Source organism: Phodopus roborovskii, unplaced genomic scaffold, assembly GCF_943737965.1.
Source record: "Phodopus roborovskii unplaced genomic scaffold, PHOROB, whole genome shotgun sequence".
In the NCBI taxonomy this organism is placed as follows: Eukaryota; Metazoa; Chordata; class Mammalia; order Rodentia; family Cricetidae; genus Phodopus; species Phodopus roborovskii.
In genome coordinates, this window is record NW_026126407.1 from 31,988,573 (window position 1) to 32,001,150 (window position 12,578).

Consider the following 12,578-nt stretch of genomic DNA (forward strand, 5'->3'; position numbering starts at 1 on the left):
ACTTTATATTTGAGAATTAGATTATGTTTAAGTCTACTGCATTTGTTTGTGAACAGGTGAATCCTGAAAATAACCTTGTGAAAGTGTGGTGAAATGTTTTGGATTTAAGCCTTTCTGGCACAAGCACAATTGTGCTTTAGAAAGCCAAAGTCTGTGTATGTTTTCCTCCCTTGTCCTTTGAGAGTTGTTCGTTGGCTTACAGTTAGAGGGTATGCTCTACTTAACACTGCTGTGACTTTCAGGGTTTCGTTTATTGAAAAGACCTGCCATATAACACATTTGTGAGGCTATTGGGAAAGTTTTAAATTCTTAGGAGAGGTGATCCTGTGTTCACAAATACACATAATACTGATGGGAATACTACTGGTTTGTGATTCCTTGTCTTAAATATTCATTGAGAATTTCATAATGCATACATACATACATACAGTGTATTCTGATCATATTCAACCTAGACGTCTTTCCTAAATCCTCCAAGATCACACTCCACCTCCCAAGTTAATTCCCTTCTTTTTAATAACCCATTGAGCCCATTTTGTGCTGCTCACATATGTGTATATGTGGGCTATCCACTAGAGTGTGGTTGATGTACAAGCTATACCCATCAAGAAAACTGATTCATCGGTGGCACCCACCTTTAACCACAACTCTTGGGAGGCAGGTGAATATCTGAGTTTGAGGCCAGTATGCTATACAAAGCAAGTTCCAGAAAAGCCATGGCACAGACAGAAAAACCATGTCTTGAAAAACAAAAACAAAAAAGAAAGAAACAAAATGTACCTCTACCTCTCCTAGTCATGAACTGTCACTATCTCCTCAGTTGGAGGAAGGGGCTCATAATCCCATCCACTTCCATACTGGAATGTTAATTGTGCAGATCTTATGAAATCTTGTGAAGACAGCCACAGGTGCTGGTTAGTTTGTGAGTATTGTGGTCCTGTCATGTCTAGAAGACACTGTTAGTTCAAAAGAAGTTTTATTTAAAATCTCCCCATATATGTACGAAAATGTCCTAAGAAGCATATTTGGCTGGGTAAAATTTGTTTGTCTGGATTATTCACCTTTGTGGAGTTATTAGATATATGATTATTGTATAAGGTAGAGAAAAATTTGTTAATCACCATCAAGCAATGACTATCTTATGTTTTTTCTGTTTTCCTGGGTTTTTAGTTTTTTTAACCTTTTTATTTTTCTTATTTTACATATTGATCCCAGTTCCTTCTCCCTCCCTCTCTCCATCCCATGCCCCCTGACACCCTCACATCCACCCCCCCACTCCACAGAATGGATGATGTCTTCCAGGAGGGATCATCAAAATCTGTCAAGTCATTTGGAGTAGGGACTAGGCCCTCCCTCCTGCCTCTAGGCTAAGAGAGTATCCCTCCATGGGGAATGTGCTCCCAAAGTCCTTTTGTGCACCAGGGATACATCCTGGTTCCACTATCAGAGGTCCCTTAGACTGCCCAGGCTTTTAACTGAAACCCACATTCAGGGGATCTGAGTCAGCCCATTGCTGCTTTCCCAGCTATCAGTCTGGGGGCGTCCATGAGCTCTCCCTTGTTCAGGTCAGGTCTCTGGGGGTTTCTGTAGCCTGGTCTTGACCCCATTTTCTTATCACTCCTCCTTCTCTGCAACTGGATTCCAGGATTTCAGCTCAGTGTTTAGATGTGGGTATCTGCCTCTGTTTCCTTCAGCTACTAGATAAGGGTTCCATGATGGCACATAAGTTAGTTATCAATCTCATTTTCAGGGAAAGCATTTAAGGTAGCCTTTCCACTGTTGCTCAGATTGTTAGTTGGGGTCTTATCATTATTATAGACACTGTTATAAACTTTGCAAGGTTGTGGATTGGATTGGATTTCATATACTGCTGTGGTGCTTCATCACCTTTTCAGTAATGCCCAAACTTCTCACTAGGGTCTCTATGGCCCAGCCTCCTCTGTCTTCAGCCACTGTTTTAATCCCATCCAAAGCCTATTTCTGCCTTACCTGTCTCAAGCCAGACCTGTGGCTGCCTATGCATCAGAGTACTCCCTGTGCTCTCCCTCTCTCACTGCCTAGGATGCTTCTTAGTCCTACTTGCACTTTTCCCTGATTATCCACCAAGTCTTAGCTCAGACAATACATCTTGATTGAGTTATTTGTTAGTCATTATAAAGTCTTTATAAAGTGATTTTTTGCACAATATTTCCATACAGTAGTTGTATGTTATAGGCACTTAACATTATCTCTTTCATGTCCTTATATATCTGTAGTGTCCCTCCACTATTCTGACTGTAAGTTTCATGAAAGCAGAGTGACTTTCCTTCTGATCATATCTTTAGAATACAGTAGCATTTATGAAATCTGATCGGCATTCTAGAACTATCTGATGAGTAGACAAGTTGATAAACAGTATTTTCATAGATAAATTTGATGTAGAAACTCCAGTTAGAAGGTGAAACAATTTTATCTTCATAGAGGTACAAAATGAGCAGATAACATTGGGTGTTTGTCTCTAAGGGAAATAAGAACATTGAGTTATAACCTGATCTTGGAAGAAGCAGAGAAGAGATCTAGGAAAGACAGTAATCAGAGATGAATAGAGTAGACTCTGAGCCCACACTTTCATGAATGCAAAGGAGAAAGAGAGGAAGGAGAAACAGAAATGAAAGCCAGTCGGGAAGGGAAGTTGGCACAGCCCAAAACATCAAGGTCCAAGAAAAATGAGCAATAAGAAAAGTCTAATGTAATTTGAAGATGGATGTTTCTAATAGACCATTTCAGTAGATGAAATTGTCACAGCTAAACAAAGATATGAAAAGCCTGGGCGTTAATGAGAATAGGAAAACAAATAGAAAACAGAGGAGACGATGAAGAACTTATGATTAAATTTACTGTTATTCAGACTCTTTCCCTTGGTTCTATTAACTCTATTGCTTGTTTCTATTATACCTAGTAAATAATAATCCCTGATAACAATGGCTATACTGCTAGATTTTTATTTCTATATGGAAATTGAGTAGGAGATGATCTGTTAAGTAGTTAGGCACCAGTAAAACTGTTATAAATTTACCTGTTGCTTTAACAACAAATGAAATTGAGATGGCAATAAAATAGTCACATTCATTTAAAAATAGATTTTAAAATTAATAAAATTCTGGACTAGGGTGCTAGAAAGAAAGCTTCAAGGACAAAATGCCTCAACAATGTACAGGATTATGGTAGTGAAGAGAGGAAGATGTTTACTCAGAGGGAAGCAGTGGAGACAATGGGAGCCTAGAATATGTTTCTATGTCCGGCCTTGATTTATGCCTCATTCACTGCCACATCAGTTTGAGGCTTTCTAAACACACCGATTCATGAGGCACCCCAGAACTCCAGAATTAAAATATCTTGTATTTCACACACTCTTAGGTATCCTCAAGCATAGGAGCTTCATCCAGTGGGACTTTATACTGCCCCTCCTCTGGGTTCACAGCCTTGTCTATGGGTCTGCCTTGGCCTCTGTGTGGGGTGCTTTAGGAATGAGGCTGTGGGAAGACCTTAGATTTGTGAGGGTAGATGCTTAAATAAACTGTTTAGTGGCTTCTTTTCTAGAAAAAATAAACCATAAACTTAGAAAAAACTTATGTTAGACATTAATACGTAATTAGATTTATAAAATAAAATAAATCATTGGTTTCTAAAAGACAATATTATAAAAACTAAAATAGAATTATTTATAATCAACTGTACCATATAAATAGTACAGTTTCTGGTCACATAGTTTTCAAATGCCTTTTATTTGACAACTGTTTACCACTGGAATTTTGCATATAGATAGTAGGAAGATAATTGTTTCCCATGACAGTTTTGACAGGAAATTTTAATTATTGAGGTTGTGCTGTGCAAAGCTTACAATTCTACATAAGACCATCTATTGTATATAACCTGTAGAGACTAGTGTTCTAATTAATTCTGTTTTCTGAAAAAAAAAAGAAAAATAGAGTATTTGTGAACATATGGAGCAAATTGAGTATTTTCATGAGAGTAGAGAATTTTTGTTTTGACTAGGTATCCATCCATGAAAATTGAGCTGTAGATTTAAATTTTAACTCACATGAAAATTTCCTGTTGATTCTGGCATACCTCTTCTTTACTCTCTGCATATTTATGGGGCTGCCCACTGTGGTTCACTTTACCCACAGTGTGTCCTTTTGGTCCAATACTGGCATGTCCCCATGTTCAATGACTTGATGCCATGGGTTGAAAGAAACGTCCCTGAACCACACTCCAACAGCAGTAGAGCCATTGGTGATGTACCTGTATGGATGCTGCAAGCTATGCAAATATATTCCATACCACCCCCATCTGTTTGCACTTAGTTCAGTTTCCTCTTAATTGATCTCCAAGGTACCTGTAAGTCCCCTAAAGCCCCAATGTAAAGTGAAACCAGAGTAGAGAAAGGCAGTGTCTAATGAATTCCATTGACAGAATCCACAATGTTCAGCTCCATAGAAATATTTGATTGTGTTCTCACAGTATTGGGGCCTTTTCCAGATTGTTCAAAGGAGCTTGTCCCAGTGAGGACTTTGAACTTCAACTTCAGTCATTGGATCGTAATTATTTTTCTAAGAAGGAATAAGAAGACAGATTTCAGTTTGTCTTTCCTGTTTGTTTCTTTTTGTTTGTTTGTTTGTTTGTTTTTTTAGCAATTAAATATATTTAGATTGTTGATGAGAAACAAATATCCTCAGCCTATATGAGTTCCCACATGATACAGGGTTACTCATATGAGTGACAGTAGTACCTTATGTTTGCCTGGTAAATCCTTCCACTATAATCTTGCCCAGGAATTTCTTCCCTGCCTTTCCTGCTCTTGATTCATTTTACAGAGTTGGAAACTGAAGAAATTGGGGTATGGTGGGAATAAAAGACCCTGTACCAATCAGAGAAGACCATTAAACCATACAGCAAAATATTTAACTATTAACCCTATGATTGAACAAAAAAAATCACTGAATTCAGGCTTGTTCCTTATAGGTTAGCCTATGGTGTTACTGGTTACTGAGTACAAAATATGTTATTGTTACTTAAACAGATGCCTTTAAAAATAATACAACTGACTCTGATGTGTATGCTCATAACTGAGAATTTCTCTTCAAAGTCATCACTGTCTTCTGTCAGCTTACAACTATGTATTGAAAAAAATCTTGATATCAGTTCTTCACTCTCATAAGTTTATTGAGCATTGTTTTTCCAACAAATGATCATTTTATGCCTAAATAAACAGTAATACTCTTGGTTGTGGTGACTCACAGAGGAACAGCAGAAGTGAGATGACAGTGTCATTAGTTTCTCAGCACTTTCTTCCATATATCCCTTTAATCAGAACTGCAAGATTCATATGCCAAGAGTCTTATGTCACTCATCTTCCTGATGTCCCAGAAGTCTTATAGTGAGCTAAAGAGGGTTAATGTCTTTAACCCTCACTCAGATGTTTTAGAAAATTAGAACATTGAAATCAAGGACCTCATAAATTTGACTCTAAGACTCTGTAAACGTTTTCCTTACTTTATAGAATGATTAAATGGAAAATATAGTCTCATTTCCTTCAGGCTTCCAGAGCATTCTTTCTACTTCTGGTAGATCTTCATTTGTAAAATTACCAGTGAGTGATGGCTCTGTTGTGGCCCTATTCCCCACAATATTCTGTGATCTATAGGAGAGTTAATCAGGAGCTTAGTGGTAGAATCACAGTCATAGTACAGAATTAGTCTTTGGCTGGCAATGCAAGTGCAGTGGAAATTAACACACACTAGAGAAGGGTATAGTCACTGTTCTTGTTGAAGTTTTAGTAGTCATCTGGAGTTCTGTCTACAAGACTCTTTTTAACTTTGAACAGAGAAAAGGTCTAAGTGTCAGCTATTACAGGCAAATTTGTTGCATTTGAGCCCCCCCCTTTTTTTGAGCCTTCTTGTTTTTAACACTTAAAGTAAATTGCCTGAGTAATAATTTTTATGGTACACCTATGTGGTATTGGGGTTAATTTATTAGCTCAGACTAATTCTACATTGTACCCCAGAACTTTGGTGACCCTCTGAATATCTCCTTCAAAACACAGTTGGGATTCTAAGAGTTCTTTTAAAAATGGCTTTCGGGGCATCCTTCCTTTCAAAGACATGTATGGGTGTCTTATACACACACCAGTAAAGACGGTTGCATCAAATAAGGGGACCAGATTGAGAACCCAGTAGAGCCAGTTTTGTTCAGAGGAAACACACTTTTAAAGTTGTCAGAAAGTTGGGAATGTACAACCAGCAGCCAGCCATATCTCTTCATCAATTGATTCCCCTGCTTTTTGCTTCTCTCTCTCAGCTGTTTAATGCTTCTGTGTGGCTGGTTTGTTTCAGATGCCTCAGGAACAGTACTCTCACCACAGGAGCACCATGCCCAGCTCAGAGGGGCCACACATATACAAAGTGGGGATTTATGGCTGGAGAAAAAGATGCCTGTATTTCTTTGTCCTGCTCCTCATGATTTTAATTCTGGTGAACTTGGCCATGACCATCTGGATTCTCAAAGTCATGAACTTCACAATTGTAAGTAAAACCGTATAAATGCATTATCTCTCACTGAAGAAGAGGGAAGCATGGAGCAAGAGAGCCAAGGGATGTGAAAAAGTTGTGCCCTGTGATCTGGCATTTGAGCTCAAATGAATTTCTGTTTAGGTTGAGTGTGAATAGCAACTTCTGTCTAACCTCAGTCCCTCTTGGGCTGAGAATCCAAATTTGGAGTAATTTCTGTTAAGGTGTCTTGTATGCCTTCCCTCCATCGTGATAATGTTTCTGCATCCTATAGTATTTGACCACGTAAGGAAGTAACTCAGAAGGAAATAAAGGATAAAGTGAAAGTATTTGTTTTCACCAATTTTAGGAGCAATTTAATCTGGAAAGAGTTTAAATCATCTGGCAATATATATGTAAATGTATAAGTGCAGTTGAGCTTTGAAATTATCTCAGAATGATAGCAGGCAAATTATACCTGTTTGTCCATCACTGTGGCTCAGTGAAAATCTTTAGTTTGGGGACAAAAATCTTCTCTGCTATTGCATGGGTCAGATGGAATTGACAGGAAACCAACTGTATTTTCTGGTTTTGTTTTGTTATTCCTCTAAAGGGATATGTGTGTTTTGATAAAACCCTTGTTTCTGGTGCTCAGAGTATTGTATAGATCAGGCACTGACTTGTTGGAAAGTCAGTGAAAAGAAGACTGTTGCAAAGTAACGTGTGTATTCTGAAGTCTTTTTTATTTAGTGATTTGAGTCTGTAGAATCAATATAATTAACTTACTAATGAGAAGGTCACAGATGCTAATCTGCCACCCTGGGAATACGTTTTCTCTTTTTGATGTCAAAAGTTAATGGACAGGCAATTAAACAACTCTTTATCGATAATAAAATGAAGTCATAATGAAGTTGAAATAGTGAGGTTTTCCTGTGACAATCCCAGATGTGGATATTGGTATTTGTGGTATTTTTGAATCACAAAATTCATTTTTGTACTTGGCTTGCTCAGGCTGCTAGTGATCTGTTTTTTCCTCCATCTACCCTATATGGAGATGGCACACCTTTGTGCTTTGTGGATGTTTTTATGCATCTCATGTTATATTTACCTCTCCAGAGGAAAAGTGTTCACATGTGTTAGTTTTTATGTGTACTTTCTCTGTATGTCTTTGTCTATCACTCATAGTGGTGTTTGCTAGTGGTGGGGTTAAGTGTGGTGTCTAAAACCAAGGCTAGAGATACTGATGCAGGCTTAAGAATGGACCAGCTTTCATTATCCATTGTTAAAATTTAGAAAAATATAATGAAAAGTTGCCCTAGTATTCTATAGCTCTATCTTGTTTCAGTTACTTCATAGAATACAGAATAGCCTCTTGCATTCCAACATCAATTTTGTAATTCAGAATTGGTACATTTCATGTGGCTGCTGTGAGTCCCAGGTCATCCATTCCAGACTGTTGGAACACACTATAATCTGTTTATATATGACACTCAATACATACATTTTGGAGTTTGGTGTTCTTTATGTACATGCAAGGTTTAGAGAAATGTTTAAGTAATGAGAATAGCACAACTAGGTTCTATCTAGAGGTTGCAAGTGAGGCTATGACGGAATAGTGAAAGTTTCTAGCAAATTATGTGTGAGAGGTGTCCTTTACTCCATTTGGTTTGGTTTGAAGTCCAGGTGATTACAATTGACCTTTATTGTCCTGCGTATTCCATAGTGTTTTATTGTTTTGGGGTTTTTGTTTTGTTTTAAGACAGGTTTTTCTGTATTGCTCTGGAGCCTTCTTGGAACTAGTTCTGTATACCAGGCTGGTCTTGAACTCACCGAGATCTACCTGCCTCTGCCTCTCAAGTGCTGGGACTAAAAGCATGTGTCACCAAATGCCTGGATCCACAAGTATTCTTAAATTTAACTTGTGAAAATGTATAATCTAAAATAGTGTTTACATGAGAAGACAAGCACTTAGACATAGTATAGAGAGTAATAACTCAAAGACATTTAAAGTGTAGAATTTATAAACCTTCCTACTAGTTGATATGTCAGGGTTGAGGGGTATAAAGATAGTTTTGAAGAATTTCTGTTTGTGGCTAATAAGAGAGTTAGGTGATTGGGCTATGAAAGCATGCTAGAGTTTGTGACATTTCCAGTGGAACTTAGCTGAGGAACTGAGTCCCTTCTATGCTTCTGGAGGTTAACCTCTCTATTCCCCCATTTTTGTGATTTTTTTTTATCTGGTCTGACATGTACTTCTAAAATGGGAGAGATTTATGGATTGGGGTGGCAAGTAATAGCTCAAACTTTGATAACATCAATATTAAGCAAATATGACTTTGTAGAGTATACTTCATGTGACTAGATTCATAGAAGTGAATACAGTTATATAGAGAACACCCTGGGTACATGTGAGCTTGGAGAACAGCGTGACATTAAGGTAATAATCTATATGAAATCAACTATTTCCCGTAGTTAACTAAATTGAGTGACACATTTCAGAGTCCTTAAAGCTTCACCACACCAAGTACTTACAGCAGTGAGAATAATGCCACTATTAGTCATAATTGGTGCTTTATAGCAGTAATGCGTTTGAGCAAATAGAACTCAAGTATTAGAAAATTGGTCTTGCCCTGCAAGTTAAAAGTATATTTTCTCCATCAGTAACAGCACAAAACATATTATTGTAGAATTACAATTTTATGGCACAAATAATAATTTACTGACAATGAAGATCTTGCAAAAGTAAAACGAGGCATTAATCAAAGTTCTACTGGAAAATGGGAGCTGAGAGAACAGGAGGATCAATGAGGTGACAGTGTATCATTTTATGAAGAGCTTATAAAACTTATCAATCAAAAAGAGAGCTTGTTTTGTATGCTTGAATTGTTTGAAAATTGGGGGTTTGGGAAATTCTGCAATTATAATCAAACCCCCAGAATACAACAAACTGAGAGGCTGGTGTCATTTCGAAGGACTTGGCAGTTTATCCAACATTGAACACTGGATGTTTGATTTGGTGTCTGAGTTGTGTTCCGCTGAATCTAGGATGCAAGGTCTGTGGAAGAGCTGCTACTATAACAGCCTAAACTCACAAATGAGTTTTCCCTGTTTAGAAATAAATCCAAAGATAAATGATTTTGCTTCCCTCCAATTGTGGCACAATACACTAGTGCCTATGACTGGACTGGTCAAGAGAGTTGGGCTCCGATTCTCAGTTTCCTCTACTTGGAAAGTACTCACTTTCCTGATATTAATACCCTCAGAAATTAGACTCCCATCATTAAGTACACTGGGCTGTAAAAGGAAACTGGTACTTCTAGGGTCTACTCTGTTCTAGGCACCACTCACAATACTTAACATTTTTGCAGTAAATTTCCAAAATAATTACATAAAATGAAATAGTTTTAATCATTTGTAATTAAAAATAACCTTCAATCCTTAGTAATGAAAAAGAACGCATGCATCAGAGAAGTTAAATGACTCAGTGAAAGATGTATGGCTAGTGAGTCCCAAAGGGGTGTTTGACCTCAAAGCCCACCATATAGTACCTATTCCCCCAACTTGCTTTGTGATAGAGCTCTTGAGTAAAATTCTGGATCTTTGGAACTGGCTCCTTAATCTTTGTTCTCTTTCTGGTGTCACAATTTCCTTTGCCATCTAATGTATCCTGTGACATTTTCTGCTTAGAGTTGGCTGTTGGTAACATTTGCTCTTTGCTTCACAAGATTGTCAATGGGCAGTGGATGACCGTCTCTGGGCACTGCCCTTGCTCTTACTCACCTCGTGCTGAAGTGACCATCTAGTTGCCATATGTTAACGTGATGGTCCTGTTCTCATGCAGCAGCATCTGTCACAAAAGAAGGCTCAATGCTGACAAGAGAATGTCACAAAAGGCTCCACACAATAGTGTAGTTGTTGAGGTTTCAGGCTCTGGAAGCAAACATTCTAATTATAGTTCTTGCTTCTACCACTTGTCATGTGGCCCTTTATAAATTCCAAAACTTGTCTGTGCTGCCATTTCCCAGAGGTCACACCAGGACATACCTCACAGAATTGTTGTAAATGTTAAAGAAGTTAGTCTGTAGAGTTCAGCCTGACAGAGAAAGTACTTTATGTATGTGTTTCATACCATTAGCATAGTTTTGTTTTGTTTTGCAGGCTCTATCTATCCCATGGTACTACTGTCATTTGCAAAAAGAACCTAACTCATAAGCTATAACCTATCCAATTTATACTGTCTCGATTTCTTTTGTCAACTTGGCATAAGCCAGGGTCATCTGGGAAAAATGAACTCCAGTTGAGAAAATGCCTCTATTAAATTGGCCCAAAACAAGCTTGTGTGGGTATTCTGTCCATTTATGACTAATGTGAGAGATTTGGCCCACTATGGATAGTGCCAGCCCTGACCATGTGGTCCTGCCTTGTATAAAGAAAGAAGATGGAACAGGCCACTGATAGAAAACCCTTTCTTGAGTTCTTGCTTTAGGTCCTTGCCTAACTTCTCTTACTGATGGACTGTGAGGTAGAAGTATAAGATAAATACATAAACAGACAGAATGCCTATTTCCCCAGTTGGCTTTTGATAGCAACAAAGAGCAAATAAGTACATAGATTATCACAAACTTTAAAAAAGTAGAGAGAGATGCAGTAACTTGGTTTTAGATGGCAGGCTAGTGATGTGAATGTAAGCTTATTGACTGCAGTTCCTGGTCTGTTAGTGAGTTTGATATACTGGGGAGCAACAAAGAAAACCCCAGTGTAAGAGTCAGAGATTGATGACTAGCCATGCTCAATGTAACCTTTCTCCTCAGAACTCAGGAGGTAGCTAAGTGTGTGTCTTCCCAGGCAGATTCCTGCTTGGGCATTTCAATTTTGTATTTTGTTCCTTGCCTTCCATGTGAAATGTCACTCTGTGGAATACTCTTACTTCTGCCAACACATTTTAGAAGCCATTTCCTAAGATCGTAGTTTTGAAGACCTTCCAAATAGTATAGTATTGATCATCTATTCTATACACCGTCTCTGAGCATAGTGCTTATTAAGTAGCAAAACTGAAAAGGTGTAGGACTCATTGATAGCTGGCATGGTCTCTTGCCCCAATAAATGTAAAACTAGATGAAAAGGAAACCATGGGAGTCTCCTGGTCAGACACCTCATTTTATAGATGATAGAATCAAGGAGGATCATGAAGCCCTCTGACCCGACTCTAGCCCTCTGTTTGCCCTGGGAATGTCTCTGTCACAAAGATTATATTGTCTTCAATTTTTAGCTTTATCCCAGTGGCTTATATAGAGCCAGCTTTCAGTGTGTGTTCACTAATTATAAATTTCCCTCTTGTTCATGCACAGAAAGAACACCAAAGCTAAGTACCCAATCATGTGATATAAAGTTTGTATATGGCCCTCCAGAGATTCTCTTCATTGACCAAAAGTAGAGGTTTCAGAACATAGGTTTGGCTGATCATATAATACCTGAATTTCTAATTATTTAATCAACATTTGTATAGAATTTACTTCATAATGTTTCTGTCATGTTCATAAAAGCACTAAGAGACAAGCAGTCATATTATCCAGGTACAATAGGTGAGAAAGTGGAGGCCTGAAATACAGTCACAAACCAAGGTCACACAGTCTGGCAAATGGCAATGCTAAGATGGGCTTGCAGAGAATCTGGCTCAGAGTGCAGTCTTAATCATTACACAGTGCTGACCGTATTCCAAGGTCTATTTTTCATGAAGACAAATTGAGTTTGTTCAGTGTGATGTCTCAAACATGATTTATTTACCTTAAAGTAAGATAAAGATCCACTGAGGGTCAGAAGAAGGTATTCTAATACTTGTAAATTGGACACATTGTAAAACAGGGAAAGCCAGGGAGAATGGCCAGTGCCTTCCATAACTCAGGCCAGTGACACCTCATCTGTTTTGGGAAAGGCTCAGAACTGTGACCTAGTCAAACTAACTCAAACAGAGGGGAATGAGGACACACATTAGCAGCAAGGAGAGGGGGATCTATCTTTTGGGGATTCAGGATGCCAGTGAGATGTTGGCTA

The 12,578-nt window shown here is 38.2% G+C and overlaps 1 protein-coding gene across 2 annotated transcripts in view; it reads left to right on the forward strand.

Annotated features, from left to right (window-relative positions):
- Sgcd (sarcoglycan delta) overlaps positions 1–12,578 on the forward strand; it is a 510,909-nt gene that overhangs the window by 172,503 nt on the left and 325,828 nt on the right. For both annotated transcript variants that reach the window (XM_051180864.1, XM_051180863.1), the window contains exon 2: positions 6,375–6,563. In XM_051180864.1, the coding sequence (XP_051036821.1) occupies positions 6,375–6,563 (189 nt within the window). The remainder of the gene's footprint in view (positions 1–6,374; positions 6,564–12,578) is intronic.